The sequence below is a fragment of the Camelus dromedarius genome, chromosome 31 (assembly GCF_036321535.1).
Source record: "Camelus dromedarius isolate mCamDro1 chromosome 31, mCamDro1.pat, whole genome shotgun sequence".
Lineage (NCBI taxonomy): Eukaryota > Metazoa > Chordata > Mammalia > Artiodactyla > Camelidae > Camelus > Camelus dromedarius.
The window spans coordinates 3,700,215-3,723,493 of NC_087466.1; the positions used below are offsets into that span (position 1 = coordinate 3,700,215).

At 47.4% G+C, this 23,279-nt stretch overlaps 2 protein-coding genes and 1 gene segment (V, D, J or C); all 3 read right to left on the reverse strand.

The window, feature by feature from the left end:
- Nucleotides 1–23,279, reverse strand: part of LOC116149956 (immunoglobulin lambda-1 light chain-like) — a 151,152-nt gene that overhangs the window by 71,213 nt on the left and 56,660 nt on the right. The window lies entirely within an intron of this gene.
- The window catches only part of LOC116149951 (immunoglobulin lambda variable 1-40), a 269,579-nt gene that overhangs the window by 65,802 nt on the left and 180,498 nt on the right, over nt 1–23,279 (reverse strand). The window lies entirely within an intron of this gene.
- Nucleotides 22,225–23,140, reverse strand: LOC135319709 (immunoglobulin lambda variable 3-25-like). The segment is given in 3 exon segments: nt 22,225–22,518; nt 22,777–22,919; nt 23,066–23,140. Coding segments are annotated over 3 exon segments (483 nt in total).

Genomic DNA, 23,279 nt, shown 5'->3' on the forward strand with positions numbered 1-23,279 from the left:
GTGAGAGAAATAACCAATCAGGAGTGAGTTAATGCAAATGAACTACTAGAAATGGACCAATCAGGAGTTAGCTCAGGGAACCAATAAAATTTTAGGTGTAAGTTATACTTTCCTGGAAATAAGCCATTTCAGAGGCAAAAGTGAGATAATCAAGCTGGGCCAGGGAATTTGATGGTGCTGGCAGGAGAGTAGTTGCCCCACCTGGGGGTCCTGCTAGTCTTTTTTATGGGGCTCCCCACCTCAATCATAAAGGTCCAATGAATGTTTTGCTTTATCAATGGAGCTTGTCAGCTGGCCAATTTGCGCTGGAAATGGGGTGGCGGCTCTGAGAACCTGTCCCCTCTGGAGGTGCCAGGGCATGGGGGTCAGAAATGTGAGGACCACTTGCCGCCAGGTGGACATGTGGTGTGGCAGAGGGAGTCCTGACCTGGCTCGGACCTGCCCGAACACTCCTGGCCTCATTTTAGCGCCTCTGAGTGTTCCTGAATAACACTTTCTCACAGTCCAGCCAGGTGGCTTCCTTCCTGGGCCTGTGGACACCAAGTCATTCCTGACTACTGGTGCTCCCATGTGGGGATGCCCTGCTCCATTGTCTCAAGCTGCTGAGACACAGTTCAGTTCCACCTCTTTCGTGAAGCCTTCTTTGATCTCTCAGATCACTGTGTTTCCGACTTTCCATCCATCATCATCCATGATCCATCCATTATCCATCATCCCTCCATCATCCATTCAGCATCCATCCATCCAACATCCATCCATCTTTCCTACATCCATCCATTGATTATCCATCATCCCTCATCCATCCATCTATCCATTATTCATGATCCTTCCATAATCCGTTCAGCATCCACCCATCCATCATCCATCTATCTATCCATCATCTACCCATCGTCTGTCCATCTGTCCAAACTTGGCTCCCACGCATCGATCTGCCAGGCACTGTTTCACGCTCTGGGACAGAGTGTGAAGAGCCCCCTCCCTCACACCCACATCTCTCCCTGACACTTCTCAGGTCAAGGCCACCAAAATCCCCAACCCAGTCAAGTCTGAGGTCCCTTCCCAGTTTACTGTGCTCTCCAATTGTCTCCTCCTCTGATGCACACTGTGCTCTCTGACAACTGCCCAGGGGTCTTGAATCCCTATTTCCAGTCCTGACACCTCTTTTTAGCTCTACTTTTACACTCATTTTGCCTTCTGAACGCATCTCTGCATAAATGCCCTACAGACACCACAGACTCAACATTCCCCATCTGGACTCCTCAATTTCCCTGGGAAGTTAACTCTCTCTCCTCATCCTCACATCAGTAGGTGTCTCCCCAGGCCAGAAGCCTGGTGTTATCGCTAAATGTTTTGCCCTCACTGAATCACCCTCTGTCTGAGCTATCCAACTGTAACACAAAAATGTCACTAAAAGACACAGAGAAAGGAAAGAAAACACCCCAGTCATGCTCTAAGGGTTTATGATGAGAAGAATCTCAGGCTTTGCCAAATCTGGTTTTCTCTCCCAACATAGTTTTCTAAGTTGACATTACCTGGGACCAGCTCTTTTCATCTCAGCAGCAGGATGATTTGGTCATGGCTGTATTTAAGGTAGGCACGTAAGCTTTTGGACATAAAATTACTAGACTAGCAGTGTAAATTCAACCCTTGTTTCTTTCTTTTTTCTTTTATTGTTTGCTTTGTGTTTTTTAAAACATTTTTTATTGAGTTATAGTCATTTTACAATGTTGTGTCAAATTTCAGTGTAGAGAACAATTTTTTAGTTGCACATGAACATAAATATATTCATTGTCACATTTATTTTTTTGCTGTGAGCTACCACAAGATCTTGTATATATTTCCCTGTGCTATACAGTATAGTCTTGTTTATCTATTCTACACATTCCTGTCAGTATCTATAAATTTTGAACTCCCAGTCTTACCCTTCACACCCCCAACACCCAGCAACCACAAGTTTGTATTCTATATCTATGAGTCTGTTTCTGTTTTGTATTTATGTTCTTTTTTTTGTTTTTTTTTTTTTTTTTTTTGTAGATTCCATATAAGAGAGGTGTCATATTGTATTTTTCTTTCTCTTTCTGGCTTACTTCACTTGGAATGACATTCTCCAGGAGCATCCACGTTGCTGCAAATGGCAATATGTTGTCATATTTTATGGCTGAATACTACTCCACTGTATACTCATACCACCTCTTCTTTATCCAGTCATCTGTTGATGGACATTTAGGCTGTTTCCATGTCTTGCCTATTGTACATAGTGCTGCTATGAACATTGGGGTGTGAGTGCTTTTTTGAAGTTGGGTCCTTCTGGATATATGCCCAGGAGCGGTATTCCTGGGTCAGATGGTAAGTGTAATACTAGTCTTTTGAAGAATCTCCATACTGTTTTCCACAGTGGCTACACCAAACTGCATTCCCACCAGCAGTGTAGGAGGGTTCCCTTTTCTCCACAGCCTCTCCAGCATTTGTCACTTGTAGACTTTGGAATGATGGCCATTCTCAGTGTGTGAGGTGATAACTCATTGTAGTTTTAATTTGCAATTCCCTGATAATTAGTGATATTAAGCATTTTATTCATGAACCTATTGATCATTTGTATTCCTTCCTTGGAGAATTGCTTGTTTAGGTCTTCTGCCCATTTTTGGATTGGGTTGTTTGTTTTTTCCTTATTAAGTCATATGTGCTACTTACATATTCTGGAGATCAAGCCTTTGTCGGTTTCATTTGCAAGAATATTCTCCCAATTTGTAGGTTGTCATTTTGTTTTACTTATGGTTTCCTTTTCTGTGCAGAAGCTTGTAAGTTTAATTAGGTCCCATTTCTTTGTTCTTGCTTTTATTTCTATTGCTTGGCTAGAGTGCCCGAGGAGAACATTTTTGAGATGTTTGTGAGATAATATTTTGCCTATATTTTCTTCTAGGAGGTTTATTGTATCTTGTCTTATGTTTAAGTCTTTGATCCATTTTGAGTTTATTTTTGTGTATGGTGTAAGGGAGTGTTCTAGCTTCATTGCTTTATATGCTGCTGTCCAGTTTTGCCAACACCATTTGCTGAGGAGACTGTCTTTATTCCTTTGTATATTCTTGCCTCCTTTGTCAAAGTTTAGTTGACCAAAAGTTTGTGGGTTCGTTTCTGGGCTGTGTATTCTGTTCCATTGGTCCAAATGTCTATTTTTGTATCAGTACCATGCTGTTTTAATTACTGTAGCTCTATAGTATTGTCTGAAGTCTGGGAGTGTTATGCCTCCCACCTCTTTGTTTTTTTCAGTCATGCTTTGGTAATTCTCCGTCTTTTGTGGTTCCATATAAATTTTATTATGATTTGTTCTAGTTCTGTGAAGTATGTCCTGGGTAATTTGATAGGGATTGCATTAAATCTGTAGATTGCCTTGGGCAGTGTGACCATTTTAACAATATTGGTTCTTCCAATCCAGGAGCATGGGATATCTTTCCATTTCTTTAAGTCTTCTTCAATTTCCTTCATCAATGGTTTACAGTTTTCTGTGCATAATACTTTCACCTCCTTGGTTAGATTTATTCCTAGGTATTTTATTAGTTTGGGTGCTATTTTAAAGGGGATTGTTTCTTTACTTTCTTTTTGCTGTTGATTCATTGTTAGTGTAAAGAAATGCAACTGATTTTTGAATGTTAATCTTATAATCTGTTACCTTCCTGAATTCTTCAATCAGCTTTAGTATTTTTTTTGTGGACCTCTGAAGGTTTTCTATATATAGTATCATGTCATCGGCATATAGTAACACTTTTACCTGTTCTTTTCCAATTTGGATCCCTTTTATTCCTCTCTCTTGCCTGATTGCTGTGGCTAGGACTTCCAAGACTATGTTGAATAGGAGTGGTGATAGTGGGCAGCCTTGTCTTGTCCCAGATTTTAGTGTGAAGATTTTTAGGTTTTCACCATTGAGTACTATACTGGCTGTAGGCTTGTCATATATAGCTTTTACTATGTTGAGATATGTTCCCTCTATACTCACTTTGGTGAGAGTTTTTATCATAAATGGGTGTTGAATTTTATCAGATGTTTTTTCTGCATCTATTGAGATGGTCATGTGGTTTTTGTCCTTTCTCTTGTTTATTTGATGATTGCATTGATTGACTTGTGTATGTTGAACCACCCTTGTGTCCCTGGGATGAACCCCTCTTAATCATGATGTGTAATCTTTTTTATGTGCTTTTAGATACTATTTGCTAACATTTTGGTAAGGATTTATCATCAGTGATATTGGTTTGTAATTCTCTTTTTTGGTTGTTTCTTTGCCTGTTTTTGGTATCAGGGTGATGGTGGCTTCATAGAATGAGTTTGGGAGTATTCCCGCCTTTTCAGTCTTCTGGAAGAGTTTGAGAAGGACTGGTATGAGTTCTTCTTTGTATGTTTGGTAGAACTCCGCTGTGTAGCCGACCAGTCGTGGACTTTTATTTGTACGGATATTTGTATTGCTAATTCGATTTCACTTCTAGTGATCGATTGTTCAAGTGGTCAGTTTCATCTTGATTCAGTCTTGGTGGACTGTATGTTTCTTCTCAGTTATCCATTTTGGTTCCATATAGTTTTTCATAATATTCTTGTATGCTATTCTGTATTTCTGTTATTTGTTGTAATTTCCCCATTTTCTTTTCTTATTTTCTTATTTGTGGTCTCTGTTTTTTCTTCTTTGTGAATTTGTCCAGAGGTTTGTCGTCTTTATTTACTTTTTCAAAATACCAGGTTTTGCTTTGGTTGATTTTGCTATTGTTTTCTTACTCTCTATCTAATTTATTTCCTCCCTGATCTCTATTATTTCCTTCTTTCTGCTGCCTTTTGGATTTTTCTGCTCTTCTGTTTCTAATTCTTTTAGCTGGTGGGTTAGATTTTTTATTTGACATTGTTGTTTCTTGAGGAAGGTCTGTATCACTATTAACTTCCCTCTTAGTACTGCCTTTGCTGCATCCCATAAATTATGTGTGGTTGTGTTTTAACTTTTCATTTCTCTCAAGGTATTTTTTAATTTCAGCTTTTATTTCATCATTGACCCATTGGTTTTTTAATAGCATGTTTTCTAATCTCCATACTTTCCTTTTTTCTCCTTTGTTTCTCTGTAATTGATTTCTAGTTTCATGGCGTTGTGATCAGTAAAGATACTTGAGATAATTTCTATCTTCTTAAAATTGTTGTGGCTTCTTTTGTGCCCAAGTACATGATCAATCCTAGAAAATGTTCCTTGTGCACTTGAAAAGAATGTATATCTTATTTTTGGGGGTGTGTAATGCTCTTAAAATATCTACCAACTCTAATTTTTCTATTGTATCATTAAATTTCTTTGTTGTCTTATTTACCTTCCCTGGAAGATCTGTCTAGTCATGTTAATATGGTGTTAATATCTCTCACAATGATATTAGTCTCATCAGTTTGCCCGTTTATCTCTCTTAGTAATTGTTTTAATTACTTAGGTGCTCCAATTGTGAGTGCATATATATTAATGAGTGTAATATTCTCATCTTTTATTACTCTTTTAATCATTATAAGATGCCATTCTTTCTTTTTTCTTTATGGGCATTATGTTAATGCCTATTTTGTCCAAAATGAGTACTGCTATACCTGCTTTTTTGGCTTTACCATTTGCTTGGAATATCCTTTTCCATCCTTTCACTCTCAATCTATATGTGTCCTTCTCACTTAACTGGGTCTCTTGTATGCACCATATAGAAGGTTCTTGCTTTATTAACCAGTCTGCCACTGCGTCTTTTTGTTGGAGCATTTGAAACAATGTTTCTGATTTAAAGAAAAGAAATAGCCAGCATTGTATTAAGTTGATAATCTAAAGAAACATCTTCAATGTGATAAAGGATGTCTTGCAAAACTTTTAGAAAAGTTCCCACTTAGAGGTAAAACTGCTTTAAATTCCTGGGTTCCCATAATTACTTTCCACTAGTCAAGATATTCCACAGATTTGAGCCAACGGAATGAGATGAGGGGGTAGGAGTGTTAGGAATAATGAGATAAAGTTGCTCTTTGAAGATAATGGGTTAGTGTACTTAAGTAAAATTATCCCAAGACACTCAGGAGGAGTAGAATTGGAAATAATATGAGTGTTAAGAAAAATGACCATACAAGGATGATAACAAAAAGTCAGGTTTCGTCTGACACAGGACATAACTATCCAGGATAGGAAACTGGTGAAACATTTACAACTTCAATAGAAATTCTCTTAAAACCCCTAGGAAAAAACTTAACACAAAATGTGCAACATTCGCATGGATAAAACCTAATGCACCTTGACTAAGGCACACAATAGAGAAAGACATCAATTCTCCACAAAGGGCCCATCTATTCTATGAAATTACTAACACAGCACCAAAGGGATAATTTTTAAAAATTAGTAAACTGATTCCAAAGTCGAACAGTGACAATAATGACAGACAACAGATGCAAATATTTTGAATCAGTAATAATGACAGGGTCGTTCTCTGCCAGGTACCAAAATACACTGTCAAGCAAAAATCATTAAAATGGGGTAGAACGGACATGGGAACTGATCAATTAGATCAACAGAATCACAGAGAGGATGTGATATGTCAATGATTTAGGGTTTGATAAAAATTGTGTTTATATTCAACAAATCCACGAGATTGTCTCTTCATTTGGAAAATATATAAGGTTATATTCCTGCCTATGCAAAAGTGAAATCCAGGCAGAGATAAAACACACAGCAGAGCAGTGAATGTGTCAGAATAAAATGGAAAAGAAAATCGAAATAAAGATGCCTTTCCTCTGTTTGCGACCGATCACAGAAAGAGCCAACCTGACCTGTGAAAATTCAAAAGGCTTTATGGTGTAGACTTCACCAAGAAAGGCATAAAACAGATCAGGGAATAATATTTATGCCACACGTTCTTAAAGAGGGGTTATATCCCAATCAGATAAAGAGTTTCTATCAGACTTAAAAATATACATCCAATCGAATGAAAAAAAAAAAGGCAAAATTATGACCGGTAAATTCACAGAAGAAATAAAATCACCAATAAAAATATGAAACGAAAATAAGTTTCACGAATGATCAAACAAATAAACAACAAACATATTTGTCCTCATTTTTGCTCATCAGATGCGCAAAATAACAAAAGGATCAGCCCTGCCACGTTGTTGGGAAGGATGGAGAGGAACAGGCACTGTCAATCCCTCTAGTGAGTGGAAGATGGAGCAGACTTTAGGGAGGATCACTGGTGCTGCCTGTGAACATTCCAAAGCGTGTTCTCTCTGACCCAGCAATCCCGCGTTTAGGCATCGTTCCTATGGAGACACTTAAGTGCACTTCACGCACGTACACAGCACATGCACATGTGCGGCGGTTTCCACTGTAGCACCTGTTTGAATTAATATTTTTAAGAGGAAACAACCTAAATGTCCATTACTTGGGGAATGACTAGAGACATGCTGGTTCACCCAAACTATGAAGTCTGACAAAGCCATGATGAAATTCTTGTGGACTGATGGAGAAAATGTCAACAGATTGTTTGAAAGCTAACTGCAGGCTACTGTACAGATTATGACTCCGTGTTGGAAAAATAAAATCCCAACACGGGTAGGATGTAGGGAGATGGTAACAGCAAATGCTGTTTTATACACTTTTGTGCATAATCTTTGTTTAAAAGCACATAGTACTCTTGTATTGAAAATTATTTCAGAAGATAAAAATGAAATATATTTTCTTGTGAACATTTTCATAACTATAGAAAAAGAAAGCAAAAATTAACACTAGGTAGATTCCAACCAGCCAGAGACATGCTGCTGAAATTTTTCTGTATTTTCTGATCGGCTTTTGAAAATGCACACGTACTTTAAAAACCCAATTTCAGAAACATGATTTTGGAGGTTTGTGTAAGAGTCCATGTGTATTTAGCCCACCTGTCCTGCTGGATATTTGGGTTATTTCCATTTTTCTCCCGTCATTAATAATGTCGAATTTCTGGTCTGGAAGCCTCTGCTTACGTCTTGGTAAATTACACAATTTAAGTAAATACGCTTTTTAAAAAATGACTTGCTGCATTTTGGAAAAAAAGTTGTATGCTTTCGACTTGTATAGACAGTCCAGGTCAGTGCCTGTTCCTCCCGTCAGCCCTTGGGCACCGCCACTTTAAATCCACTTGCTGATTCCATCGGAGATCTTGGTACCTGGTCACCTTGGACCAGCCACTCCTCCATCCTCTAATCTGGCCTCACACCAGTCTCTGATCTGCTGCCAAAACACGGATGTGATTCTGAGAGTCCCCAACTTAAATCCCTCCATGACACCTGGACCCCAGCATAAAGGACCCCCGAGGTCTTTGCCAACCTCACGAAACTGGGTGCTCCCTGCCGGCCTGTGCACTCCACTCTCCTCCTCAGCCCATGCAGCTCCCTTCACCTGGAGCTCCCATCACAGGTCAGAGCCCTGGGTCTGCAAGACCAGCGCAGGCACCCCCCTCCCATCTTACTCTTCCTAAAATGGCCCAATGGTCCTGTGCCTGGAGCAGCCCTGCTTGGGTCAGGCCTGGACCCAGGAAACTTTTAAGAGCCATGCTGAGGAGCTGAGCTCCGTGGGGGAATCTGAGCCAAGCCTTGGCTGCCTTCTCTGGATGCCTTGCAGACTGGCCGCTATCTTGGATCATTTTATTAAAACAGAGGACACAGTGGTGTCTGTTAACTCTTGGCATCTTACAGTCCTGTGTCTGCATCCACGTGCTATGTGACGTTGGGCAGGTCACCTCACCTGTTTGGACCTCTATTCCTGTCTGAACGATGGGGATGAAAGCAGGATCTGCATTGTGGGGCCGCTGCCCCAAAAAGAATCAGTGCCTGCTGGGGAGGTCCTGGCCCTGCCTCCCTGCTTCTCACATGCTCAGAGGACTGGGGCGGGGCAAGTGAGGCACTGGGCTTGGGGGCCAAATTTAAGGGGTGCCCCCAAAACTCAGTCATTGAAATAAATAATCTTTCAAATCAATGGTAACTAATAAAAATCAATGCAAACAAATCCACACTTGACAAAATATCAACACTTTAAAGAAAGCCAGTGTCTGCTCAGGCCCCTTCTCTCCTGCTGATTTCCTTTCTCACTGCTCTCCCCTCTGGTCATCCATCCCTGGATGTCCTCAAAGGAAACCCCTCTCCCCCTGCACCACAGCTCGCTCTGCCCCTTACCTTTATCCCAGGCGCTGCAGGCTGGATGAGCTCCGTGCCGAGGCCCCGCTCGCCATGGTGCTGCCGATGGGGGCAGCCGGCCAGGGGCGAACAACAGGCCAGCAGTGTTACAGGCCAGTGCCGCCCGGGGCCAGGGCTCTGCCCCCTGGAAACCTGACGGACAAGTTGACCTGTCGTGTCCTCTTTGGCCCTCAGGGTCAAAGGCAACTCCAGCCCAGCTGGAGGGAGGCCAGCAAGTGCCCCTGGTTTCTCTTGCCAACAGTGGCTGTCCCAGTGTGCCCCAGCCACGTGGCCCCTCCTCTGCCTGGGCTTTTTCTGTCCTGGCACTGGCACCCGGCCCCCTCCAGGGCCCACAGCCCTTACTCTTGGGGGCCCTATCCCAGAGTGGCATGTGCTAACTGCTCCGCTGTGGTGGGGATCCAGGGCTCAATTATCACACCAAAGCCCGCCCCCAGCCCTGCCGTCCAGGTCCCGGGATCCGCACACCTGCCCCACTGATGTCTTTGTTCCACAAGGGCATCTCCAGCTGTAGAGCAGCTCCGAGGGGCCCAGCCAGTCCGTGGAGGGTGACCAAGTGCCCAACAGTACAGGAGTTGCTGAGGCCTGAGTTCAGTGGGCTGGGGCTTCTCTTGTGACCAGTCCCCCGGGCTGGATCCCTGCAGCCTCCACTCTGCCCAGTAGAGACTGCCCTTCCTTGGCCGGGTTGGCCAAGGCTGGCCAGCACCCCCTGGTCAGCTCCTCACTCAGCTCCTCAACCAGGCAGGGGTTTGTGGGGAGGGGGTCCTCTACCACTTGTTCAAGGAGTGATGTTGAAAGAAGCGAGACCTAGGTCACCTCCGGGCCTCAGTTTCATTATCTGTAAAATGGGGGCAGTTCCTTTGCCACAGGGAGGCCACGAGGAATAAGGAGATCACATGTGTGCTCAGTTGGGGTCTGTTTTGAAGCCCAGGAATACAATACAGGATACAGTGATGCAGTGATGAGTGGGTGCTGCGCATCCAGCACTGACAGCGGAGCCAACCGCCCGATGAGCTGAATTTTCTCTCCCGTTAGAAGATGAGGACACTGATGTTCAAGCAGATTCTGAACATTCTCGATGCAACACTGTCAAGAGGCCAGGCTCTCCCACATCTCCAGGGCATTCTTTGAGGTTGTGGCCTCTGTCTGGGTCCCAGTGCTGTCACGCTGCCAGGGTAGGAAAGACTCAGGGCTGCAGGCTGCACATTCCTGCTTGTCATGGCCAGCACCTGCCCTCTCGCTTTGCAGTTGCTTTTTGTCCCCAGGAGCTCTTATATGTGCACTGGAGTCCAGCGGTGCAGCCCTCCTGGTTTTTGCTTCAGCAACTGTGAAAGAGGACCCCTACCCCGGGCCTTCGAAAGTGGCTTTCCTGGGAGGTCCCTTTAAGAGTCGTCTGGCCAGTGTGTTTGACTCTCCTGCTACACCTGGTGGAAATCAGCCCAGTCCCTTTCATGGCACACAGTCACAGGCCAACAGCCGGGACTTCATTTCTCTCACGGGGATGAGGACCACTGTCTACGGGTCTCACAAGCAAAGGAACGGGTCGCCACTGTTTAGACCATCTTCTCAAGGATGTTTGTGTTAAAGAACAACACTGGAAAGTAAAGGCAGTGTCTCCCTCTGGAGCAAAACACGCCGGCCATTATCCTGCAGGCAGGATGAAATCCCAGACCATCCACAGATCGGGACACTGATGGAGGTGAGGGGGCGGAAGACCTGAAACTGATGGTGGTGATCGTGGTCTGACCAAACTCATGGAGCAGCTTTGGAAGAACCCCAGGCTGCCAGGCCCCGAGCTGAGGCCTGGCCTTCACAACACACTCAGATCCCTGACCTTGGAGATGGGCCCGGTACTGAAAAGTAACAGGGGGTGGGCGATGTAGCAGACATCATGGAGGGTACGGGGGAGCCCCTGACCCAGTCCATTTTTCTCCCCACTGTAGTGCTCGGCCCACTCCAGCCTCAGGCTCGGGATCCTCACACCTTGTGGGCTGGGGAGGTCGTCTCCTCACACCCACTGCCCAAGGCCCAGAAGCTATGGTTGCCCCTGGGACAGCCCCAGGTCTTGCGGAGACAAAGGGGCTGTCTGTAAGCTCAGTGATTCCAGACATTTGCCCCTACCGCTGACCTGCATTGGGCCCCAGGGATTCCCTGGGCCCCCAGAGGCCCCTTCCATCAGTCTCACCCTCAGTGACCCACGGGCTTGGTGGGTGGATGGAGTCCGTGAACAAATGAGAAAACTTCCCCCTTTTGCCCTGCTCCATGTCAGACCTTGGTCACACGTGAGCATCAGAGTCTGACTCAAAATCCTGCCTTGCCAAGCGCACCTGGTGTTTGTGGAGGCATTAAGAAGCTGCCCTGTTCTGCCTCTGCCGAGAGCTCCTGGGGCAGTTCCTAGATGTTCTACCCTGGTGTCCCCAGTCAGCTCAGGGCCAGGGACAGTCCTATGTGCTTGAGAAAGGTTTCAGGATGACAGTGCCTTGGCAGGAAAGGGGTCCTGGAGAGAATGAGGTCCCGGGACCAGGGCAAGAGATATAGGCCAATCCTACCAGAGCCAGGTCTGAGAGACACGCAGCCATAATTTTACTTCAACCTTAAAGGTAACAGTGGTGGAAAAAGATTTTATGTCAGGGTGATAACCCTCACACACACACACTGAAGACCCAACTGGAGGGACAGACATCAGACCAGCAGTCCCAGAGGCGGGGCTGGAGGAAGGGCTGCCCCCAAAAGCACCTGGGGCAGCTATGGGAATGACTGAGCTGCTGTCTGCTGAGGTGGCGGGATGCTTACATCTCTATATGCATTTATAAATACTCACAAAATGTTTCTAAATGTTGTGATTTTTTAGTGTATGTAAATTATAACTTAGAAAAGAAGAAAAAGTGGAAGAAGATTCCAAGGAGCAAAGTCTCACTTAAAGACTGTGAACAAGTCTTGAGAAAGCAGAGGACACTCTCCCCAGAACAGGGAGGGAGGGATCAGGTGTGGGCAGAGAGGGACCATGGCTTCGAGGCTGTCCTCGCCAGCCCACTCTAGCCATCCTCTGTGGCCAAGCCTCTGTACAGGCTGTCCCCTCCCTGGCTGGCCACTATCTAAGCACAGATGGAACAGTCTTCACTGGTCCCATTTTTCCATCAGTGTCCCATTCCCTGCACTCTGTCCCTTTGTCTGTCCATCACACACTTCTGCAGACTTTCTTCCAGTATGAACATCACATGTCCTGGTGATGTGTAGGTGGTGGGACTATCATGGTGGTGGATTTATTCCACACAGTTTTCCTGGCTCCTTCCCTCCAGTGTAAGGGGGCAGGAGAAGCCCCATGAGAGGACCTGCAGGGGCATGTTTGGGACAAAGTCACTGCAAACCCTTGGAAAGAACAACCCTTTCCTGGAGTGGGGGAAGGGATGGGTTGGTCCTGTTTCCCGTGAGAGTCCAGTCAGACTAGGGTGAGAGAGGTCCCTGCTGGACTGAACCCTAGGATACTCTCTACTCCTGCTCCCATCCCCCATCCATCCTTCCCGGGAGACCAGTGACCCTTCCCTTCCTGCCCCCGTCCCACATCCATCGTTCCCGGGAGACCAGTGACCCTTCCCTTCCTGCCCCCGTGGACCCATCCAGACCACAGGCAGCTCGTGGAGTCTCTCTGTCAGCCCCCATCACTGGGGGCCCTGCTGAGGTTCAGGATCCAGCCCTGAAATCAAACCCGATCCCAGTCAAGTCAAGGCAAAGGATCAGGGTTACTGTTAAACCCAGCTAATCAACGTGGACTCAGAGTTCCAGGTGTACGTGAAAGGCGCTGGCTGTTCAACAGCTCAGACGAGCGGACAGATTCTGGGGTCGAATGCTGGATAATCTGGTGACCACTTAAGGAAATGCCGAGGTAATTACCCTGGTAAGATATGTCTCTCGGTTTGTTCTTCCATTTGGAACCTCTGTCCCCTATTCTTATCCTGTTCAGCCAACCCCAGGAAACACTGGTCCAGCCAGGCCATGTTTCACCCCTGATCCACCGTGTGCAGAGCTGCTTGGAGGGCAAGTTGAGGGCAGCCTGGAAGACTCAGACCTGGGGGAACCAGGCCAGACCTGTCACTGCTTTGTCCACAGGCCTCCTGGGGCTGGAGGAGAGGGTGACACAGATGGAGGGGGTTTTTGTCCCACTTCCCCATCTGCCTGTGTCACTGTGAGCATTAGCACTGCTGCTTCCTGACTGACAGTAATAGTCGGCCTCGTCCTCGGCCTGGGCCCCGCTGATGGTCAGGGTGGCTGTGCCCCCAGAGCTGGAGCCAGAGAACCGCTCAGGGATCCCTGAGGGCCGTTCACTATCTTTGTATATGACCAGCACAGGGGCCTGCCCTGGCTTCTGCTGGTACCAGCTAGCATAATAGCTTCCAAAGTTGCCTCCTTGGCAGGTGATCCTGGCCGTCTCTCCCAAGGACACGGACACTGCAGAGGGCTGAGTCAGTGCAGAAGAGGCCACATAACCTGCCGGAGAGGAGAGGAGATTTGTGGTGAGGACCAGGTTCTCATTCCTTAGGACCATGCACCCTTCAGCATCCTATTGCTGAGCTGATGTTGAGGGCCCAGCTGATCCCTGGTTACCCTGGGGGCTGAGCCCTGGGGGCAGGACCTGTGCAGAGAGAAAGGAGCGGGAGCAGGAGTGGGTTCCAGGCCATGGTGGAGGCGCCCTGAGCTCTGCCTCTGAGCCCACAGCTGGGGGTGGGGTCTCAAGGACTCTCTTATCCTCAGAAGGGACATCCTTATGCAAATCTACTTCCTGGCCCTGTGGCCCTGGTGATCATCTCCCTGCTGAGCAGAGAGCACTTGGGCTCAATGGAGGATGTCACTAGAGGCCCCACTCCCAGGCCCGGGCCCAGGTCCCAGAAGTGTCTCTGGTGCTGAGTGAGGAAGTGCTGCCCCCTGCCCCCAGCAGAGAGAGGCGCACCTCAGTCTGGGCCTGGGCTTGCCCTCTGGGCCTGGGTGACACCGTCATCCTGTCTAGTGCTGCGGGCATCACAGGATGGGCTGGGCAGTGCTCATAGCAGGTGCTGTGGGGACAGAGGTCACCATGCTGCTGTGAGAGGCCATTATTTCAACATTGGACACAGTGAAGTTGATCTTTTTTCTTCTGAGGCACATTTGGGTTGTTTATGTCATGGTGCCTGTTTTAGAGGAATCCACAGAAGAAGATCACCAGGATGTGGGGTGATTCAGGAATCCTTTCATGACACCGGAAGCAGAGTTTGTAATAGGAAAGTTTGAGAATTTGAATCTCACCCAAACTAGAATGTTTTGGGTTTCAAATATTTTAAATGAGGATAAAATAAATAAGTTATAGACACATAGAAAACTTTGCAAACCACATATCCAACACACAGCTAGTGTTTAGATTATTCTCAAAACTTAATGGTAAGAATTAACTGACAGAGTCTGTTTAAAGAATGAGCAAAGGTTAAGAGCAAGTATTTCATGGAAGAGGATGCAGAGACGGGAACCAGCCCATGGAAAGATGGGTATCAGTTGACGTGAGAGTAATGCCGGCGCAGCAGCGTGCGGAACAACTGCACACCCATCAGCATGAGTAAAGTGAAACGTGGTGACAGCCCGGACACTGCAGGGCCATGGACAACCGGGTCCCTCCTGCGACACTGGTGGGATGTGGACTGGACCAGTTCTTTGGGAACAGTGGCAGCGTCTTCAAATCGTAAACTGCAGTTGGGTCCCTATGATCCAGCAACTGCTCTCCTGTCACTTTAGCTCAAGAAGTGAAAGCTACTGTTCCCAGTGAGCCCTGTGCACGGGTGTTCAGAGTAACTTCCACCCAGTAGCCCCCAAGGGAGACCGACCCGATGTCCTGCAGAGGGAGGCTGGGTCCCAGACGCTGTACCTGAATATCTGAACAGGACTCAGCCTGAGAAGGAGGGAGTCTTAGAGCACACGGCAGTTTTGAGAAATCTGCATGGGGTTATGTGGAGTGAAAGATGCCAATTCCAAAAGCCTTCATTCTCTGAGTCTAATTCTTATTTCTTTGTAGAACTTCTGACCAAAATTAGAAATGAAGAACTAGGTAGTGGTTGCAAGGGTTAGGGGCAGGGAGGGGGCACGGGAGAGAGGAAGTCGGTATTGTTATTAAGGTAAAACACGAGGGTCCTTGAGGTAGTGGAACTGAGTTATTTCTTGACCTCTCTGCTAGATGTGAACCTACATACATGATAATATCACACAGGACTCAACACACACACACACACACACACACATACACACTCACAAATTAGTACACATAATACTGGGAAACTCTGAGCTTGAACTTTGGGCAATGGTTTGATCAAACACTTGACCAACAAGATATGAAGTTGACAAATAAGCCCTTAAATTATGTTCACCAGTGTAAGTCACTAAAGAAAATTAAAAACATGCGATGCCACTTGATGTGCATGAGAATGACTTTGGTAACAACCTAATATGCCGAGAGCTCAGGGGGTGGGCAGCAAGGGGAACTCTCCTCAGTGGCTGAGGACCACAGAAAGCAACATTGGGCGCCCACGCTGGATAATAGTTTGCCAGAGTCTTAGACAGGCGCTCCTGTACCTGCCGTAGGAGCCATCAATTCCATTCCCAGGTGTTTCCCTGAGTGAAATGAAAACTTATGCCCACAAAGCACCTATAACAAGTATTATAAAGGCTTTATGTGAAATTGTCAAAGTGTGGACTCTCGATCCAACCCTAATTTTACAACCGTTGGAGGATAAGCACACTGTGATGCATCCATGCTGTGGAACTTACACAGTAAGGGGCAGGCAGTGGGCGATTAGCACGTAAAACAACACAGACGGATCTCAGGTGCATCACACTGTGTGAAAGAAGCCAGAATCAAAGGGCGGCCACGGGTGATTGCATTTCTCTGACGCTCTGACCAGGACCCAACTTTGGGGACAGACAGGAGACCAGTGGTCCCAGAGGAGGGGCTTGAAGAAAGGCCGTATCCATAGGCGCCTGGGGAAGTTACGGGAATGACTGAGCTGCTGTCTGTTGTGGTGGTGGGATGCTTACATCTCTATATGCATTTATAAATACTCAAAAAGTATCTAAAAATTGTGATTTTTAGTGTATGTAAATTATAACTTAAAAAAGAAAAAAGAAACAGTGGAAGATGATTCCCAAGAGCAAAGTCTCACTTAGAGATTGTGAACAGCAAGTCCAGAGAAAGCAGAGGACGCTCTCCCCAGAACAGGGAGGGAGGGAGGGAGCAGGTGTGGGCAGAGATGGACCATGGTCTCCAAGGCTCTCCCACCCAGCCCACCCTGGCCGTCCCTCTCTGGCCAAGGCTCTTTGCTGGCAGCCCCCTCCCTGGCTGCTCTCCATCTAAGCACAGAGGGAATAATCTTCATTGGACCCTCTTTCCCATCCGTGTCCTCACTCCCTGCAGTCTGTCCCTGTGTCTTTCAGAGACTCCTTCAGACTTTCTTACAGTTCTTAGCAGCACAGACACCAGGGGTGTGGAGGTGCTGGGACTCGCATGGCAGTGGGTTTGTTACCTGATGGACCTGTGTCTCCTTAGAGGGCAGCCAGTCTTGGGTGACAGATGTCCCTGCTGGACTGAGCCCCATGATCCTCTGTAGTCCTGCTACCATCTCCTCCCTGAACATCCATCCCAGGGAGACCCACCACCCCTCCCCTCCTGCCCCCTTGGCCTCATCCATGCCACAGGCAGCCCCCAGACTCTCCCTATTTCTTCCATCACTGGGGGCCCTGCTGATGTTCAGGATCTAGCCCTGAAATCCCACCCAATCCTGGTCAGGTCAGGGCCCAGGATCAGAGTTATTGGTCAACACAGATACTCCCCACGGACTCAGTGGTCTGGGTGCATGAAATGTGCTTGTTTTTCAAACTCCAGGAATGTTGCGTAGGAACCTCACATCCACACATCTCCCTTGCAAATGCTTTTGATTGCGTCACCCCAGGCTGAGACTTGGGGTGGGGCGACCATATTCTCCACATCAGCGTCCCTTGTTTCCCTCCCCAGTGATGTCCCAGGGCATGTGGTCCTGACCAGTCCTCGGAATTTCCTGTGGGCAGATGTGGAGCCATTCTTGCCACCTCAAGCTGAGAATCTGCCCCAGTTGGACAAGCCCAGCCTTGTCCAGGTCTGTTCTGCACAGATCCCCAACATGCCCGGACTCTTCAAAGGACATAGCTCTGTTCCCACCTCAGGGTGAAGTCTCCTGTCCTCCCTGCCCTGAGGCCACATGCTTCCTGCTGAGCCTCCAGTCATGACAGGACTCCCTCCCTTCTCCATGGGCACCGGAGTTGAGACACATGATGGTCAGATATTCATTGTCACCTCTAAATCCCAAGATCCATGTTCCTTCCCTGAGAGATCCTACAGTTGGAGCATAGGGCCTGATGGCTCTTGTGATTGGGGTCATCTCAGCCCAGCCCCCGCACCCAAGATCATGTGCCCCTAGGCCTGTGTAGTCTCTACCAGCATCATTCCCACAGGCTTGGGGAGTAGGAAACAGAATGTTGTGTTGACAAAATCACCTAAAGTTTAATCTGTGCCTGACTCTCCCAAGGTGTGTCTTGTGGAGAGGGTGAGGGTGATGGGTTTGCAAGGAGGAGGCCCAAAATTCAGGGCCAAGGTCAGATGGGACAGGGAGCAGCCCACCTGGTCCCCATGAGGCAGAGGGTATGGAGAAGGAGGTTTTGGTCTCATTTCCCCATTGTCTGTGTCACTGTGGATTACCCGAATTTGTCATCACTTTTATAATTGACTCCACAGTAATAGTCAGCCTTGTCCTTGGACTGGATGTTGGAGATGGTCAGGTAGCGGTCAGCCCCAGAGCTGGAGCCTGAGAAGCGACCGGGGAGCCCATCCCCCTTGGTGACTGTTCCAACACTGGTCACCTTCATCAGACACTAAGGAGTCTGCCCTGATCTCAGCCGAAACCACTGAATATAGTGTGTGCTGTGCTCACTGGTCAGGGTGCAGGGGAGCCTGACCGCCGTTCCCGGGGAGGCAGAGGCAGACGGGGCCTGGGTCAGCACAGGCGCAGCACAGAGACCTGCGAACAGAGATGCAGGGATGAGGCTGACTGCACTGGGACTGGACAGGTGACCTTCAGGACCCGGCATGTGGGGAGGGCTTGGGAGGCCCCCGAGGGACCTGGGCCACTCTGACTGTGGAGAAAAGGAGAGGCAGGAGGTAGGAGGGAGCCCAGGCCATGGTGGGCAGAGACTGTGTGAGCTCTGCCCTGAGGATGCCCAACTGAACAACTTCTCCAAGCCCCTGTTTTATCCTCTCCTCTCCCAACCGCAGCTGGTGAAGAGAGGAGCATTGAATTCAAATCTTTTCCCTACTGCCTGTCCTGTGGCTCTGCTCTTGTCTCAGCCCTGAGCCCAGGGACCTCTCTTTGGTAATTCCACGAGGTTGGAAGTGCCAAGTCAGGGTTTCAGAGTGAGAGTTATTCTCCCCAAGAGAAAAGTCTTCAAGGAAACATCAGTCATGCCCCTTGCACTGGACCTTGCCCAGGGGACTTGTACCTCTTAGGGTCCCCAAAGCAGAACCTACCATGCCCCGGATGCTCCCAGGATGGATCCCATCCTACACGTGTCTCTAGTTCAGGAGAATGACTGCTTTGGAGCTACTAATAGGTGCCAGACCCTTGGTGAATTTTCCTGTACCACCTCACCTGGCATCATTATAACTCAGCAGCGCCCTCTGCTGAAGGCACAACTCTCCCCAGTCTAATCAGGAGGAACCTTCATTGGGAGGTTCAACCATGTTCCCAGGGTCCCCCGACAGCGATGAGTGGGTCAATATTCCACCCAGGGGACTGACTTCAGAGCCTGACCTTTCATTACCCTCCTCGCCCTGTCCCCCCAAACTCCCTGCCTCCCCCAATTCAGGCCCCTGAGCCCCTCCTTTCCCAACCCTCTCTTCTGTATCCCACATCAATAAAATATTCCTTATGGTCCACTTTGGCTTCTAGATCTCTGCACAAACTATAACTTGTCATGGGGTTTTTGGAAGCCAACTTCCCCCTGAGAGGGATGCTTGTAGCAATATTTATTTAAAAATGTACACACTATTGTTATTCATTTTGCATTATAATAAAACTGTGCTTGATGGCTCAGCTGGATCTGTCAGATTGCATTTATTATCTTTTCTTACAGAAGGAAGCCTTCTGGACACATAAATCCCTTCATTTCTGGGTGGCCTCAGTGACACTGACTTGGGTGGAAAGTGGGGCAACAGTTCGTCTCCAATGAGGCCTCTGAGTTTGGGACCCGCTGTCGCCTCCTGGTGGTGGGGAGTATACGCTGCCGGCACATTTACCCCAAGGAAACCTCATCCAGCTCTACTGCTCTGTCCAATATGGTGGCCACAATCAAGGTGGCCGCTGATCATGCAGTGCGGATGGACCCAGGAGAGATAGGCTGTCGATCTGAAATACCCAGCAGGTGCCAAAGATTTAGACAGTGTAGTGTAGAATGTTTCAATATTTGTACATTTAATTCATATTGAAAATTATATTTTCAACACATAGAGTTAAGGCAAATCTATCATGGAAACGAATTGCATCTACGTCTCTTAATTTTTTTAAAGAGTCTATTGAAAAAAATTTTAAATGACAGATGGGCTTCAAATTTAGTTTCTATTGAACAGGGCAGCATGGCAATGTCACAATATCGGTCACTTGTGTTTGAAATAGGAGAGAGGGCTTTCCTGCACGTTAGAAAATGTCATGTCTCAGCTGAAAGCACAGTGAGAGGCCGCAGGAAGGTGCTGAAGACCGGGGGTTCCGGGCTGGGGAGAACTTGGTGTGCTGCCGGGCTGCCACATTCTTGTTCTGACTTGGACCAAGCTGCTCAGCCCTGCACGCCTCAGTTTCCCCATCTGTGACCTGGGTTGTCAAGGGAGTGCTTTCTCACAGATTATTTGTGATTCAAGAAGGTAGTAAATAGGAAGAACTTTGATGGTGCTTGACAAGTAGTAAGCACTCACGAATGTTCGCTCCTCTTATAACTGTTAACATCCTTATTCCTTATCCGGATACTTACTACACAGCACAGGCATTGGAACAGGAGTAGGAACATGATGAAGGAACAGTTTTGGGGTTGTGACATTTGACACTGAGAAAAATTTCTGGCCACCCCAAAGTGCACACACGCGTCTGGGACCCCTCACACTCACCAGCTGGAGTCCTAACCGGGAGTGCCTGAGGGTGGGACCTTATTCAAAACTGGAGCCAGTTCACATGTAATTAGTTAAGCTGGGTTCATGCTGGCGTGAGCTGAGCACCCACCCCAATTCCGTGTGCCCAGTCGCCTCAGGAGCTCGGGTCTCTGTCCCTGCGGAAACTCTCAGTCCCTCCTGCTGGCCTCCTAAGTCTTTCTCAGTCCACCTGAGTCTTGGAATTTGCCTGTCCTGCCCGCAGCAACCGAGCTTCAGTCCGATTCCAGACCTTTGAATGATGTGGGAAACAGGTTAACATTAGACTTTCTCTCAGGCCGCATGAGTGGTGTGTTAGAGACGGGGTGATGTCCCTGGTCAATTTTGGGGTCATACTTTCTCTGTTTTTGGATTTGCAGAGTTTAGGTTCGGTTGCTATGTCATCAAGTTCACTCATCTTTTCTTTTCCAACATCTAAGTGCTGTCAGTCTGACCCAGTGTATTTTGATCTTAATTGCTGTGGGTTTCATTTGTAGAAGTTCAATTTGCATTATTTTTCAATGTTTCATGTCTCCACTTACCATGTTCAATCTTTCCTCGACCTCAAGAAAAAAATGGAATAAAGTTATAAACGTTGCTTTTGTCAGCTTGTCTGTCTGGGCAATTCCAGGTCAAGCTTCGATTAATTAGTTTTTCAACTTATTATGGCTCTTATTCTCCTGATTCTTTATAGGATATTTTTGGTAGGATTCAGGTATTGTGAATTTTCCTTGCTGGGTACAGGTTATTTTTTATTTCTCCCTGTATGTTTGATTTTTCTTTTGTTTTTTGGTTGTTTCTGTAAAGTGACTTGGAGACACTCAAATCCTTTCTTCACTTGCTTCTACATTTTGTTAAGTGGAACCAGGGTGGCCTTTCATTTGGGGCTGATTACCTCCACGACTGGTGTGAGTTTTTCTGACTGGTCACCCTGAGGCCTTAATTTGGAGCTTCCCCCTCTGACTGGGGAGCAGCCCTCTTCTGATGTGTTTGTGATTCTGCGGAACTTCCTCCAACATCTTCGGTGGCTCCTTCCTCAACCTCAGGATGATTCCTCCCTTCTGGGAGTTCATCAGAAGGTTAGGACTATTTGCAGGCTGCAGAGTCCTCTCTGTGCAGATCTCCTCTCTGATACTCTTCCCTCTAGATGATTCATTTCTTTTTGGGATCCTTGGAAATTCACTCGGAAAAATGCATGCACGAGGTTGAATGTGATCTCCCTGGAAGAAAGCAAGGGAGGCCACTGGTCACAGCTGCATTGCGGTGACAGCTGAGGGAGTCACTGCATGTCATCCTGAACTGAGGCAAGGACTTGGAACCTTGCTGTCAGGCATCACTTGACCAGAGTCACACGCAGGGAAGGGGCAGGACCTTGGGGGAGCCCATCTCTACAACAACGACCCAACCTGGTGAGGGCATAGCTGTGAGCTGGCAGAGTCTCCAACACCAGTGGGAGGTGTGTCAGCCGGAAGGAGAGACTCCACAGTGTCTGCTACACTAGTTTGATCTGCTCAGGGGCCTAGGTTGTCATTGGAACCTAAAGCTTCAGGAGCTCAGATGAGCTGGGTGATTCTGGGGATCAGTCCAGGAGAACTGGGCCGGTGAGTGGCCAGTCACTGACACACAGAAATCGAGGGTCCATTACCAGTGGGTCCGTGTCTCCCTCTATCTGTCCTCTCATTCAGGCCCACTTTGCCCTACTCGTTCCACAGCCCAGACACCAGGACATCCTTGTGCAGCCACCCTAAGACCAGGTCTGATTCACCATGTTTAGAGCTGCCTGGAGGGAGGGCTGGGGGGGAGTACGTCCTGGGAGCTCAGATCTATAGGGACCCAGCCAGATCTGTCACTGCTTTGTCTACAGACCTCCTGGGGCTGGAAGAGAGGGTGACAGAGATGGAGGGGGTTTGTGTCCCACTTCCCCATCTGCCTGGGTCACTGTGGTCATTGGCACTGCTGTCATAAGACTGACAGTAATAGTCAGCTTCATCTTCGACCTGGGTCCCGCTGATGGTCAGGGTGACCGTGTAGCCTGAGTCAGACCCAGAGAACCACTCAGGGATCCCTGAGTGCCCGCTGTTATCATCATAGATGACCAGCACAGGGACCTGGCCTGGCTTCCTTTTTTTTTTTTTAATTTTTAAAAAATATTTTATTTTATTTTATTTTATTTTTTAAAGAAGTCTTTTTTTAACATTATTTATTCATTTATAATCATTGTACAATGTTGTGTCAAATTCCAGTGTTCAGCACAAGTTTTCAGTCATTCATGGACATATACACACTCATTGTCAGATTTTTTTCTCTGTGAGTTATCATAACATTTTGTGTATATTTCCCTGTGCTATGCAGTATAATCTTGTTTATCTATTCTACAATTTTGAAATCCCAGTTTTCTGCTGGTACCAGTAAGCATAACTGCTTCCTAAGCTGCCTCCTTGGCAGGTGATCCTAGCCATCTGTCCCAAGGACACGGACACTGCGGAGGGCTGAGTCAGTGCAGAAGAGGCCACGTAACCTGCAGGAGAGGAGAGGAGAGTGAGGGTGGGGACCAGGGTGTCATTCCCTAGGACCACGCACTCCACAGCATCCCCTGTGCTGAGCTGACATTCGGGGCCCGGCTGATGTCTGGGTAACCAAGGGTCTGAGTCCTGGGGGCAGCACCTGTACAGAGAGAGAGGAGAGACAGCAGGAGAGGGGTCCAGGCCATGGTGGAGATGCCCTGAGCTCTGCTCTGAGACCCCGCAGCAGGGCAGGGCTCTTCAAGGTCCCTCTTATTCCCTCAGAGCTTTGGGGCAGGAGGGTTTGTGTTTATGCAAATTTACCGCCTTCCTGGGGCTCCTCACTGAGAGGGGAGTCACCAATCTTTCAGCCAGGG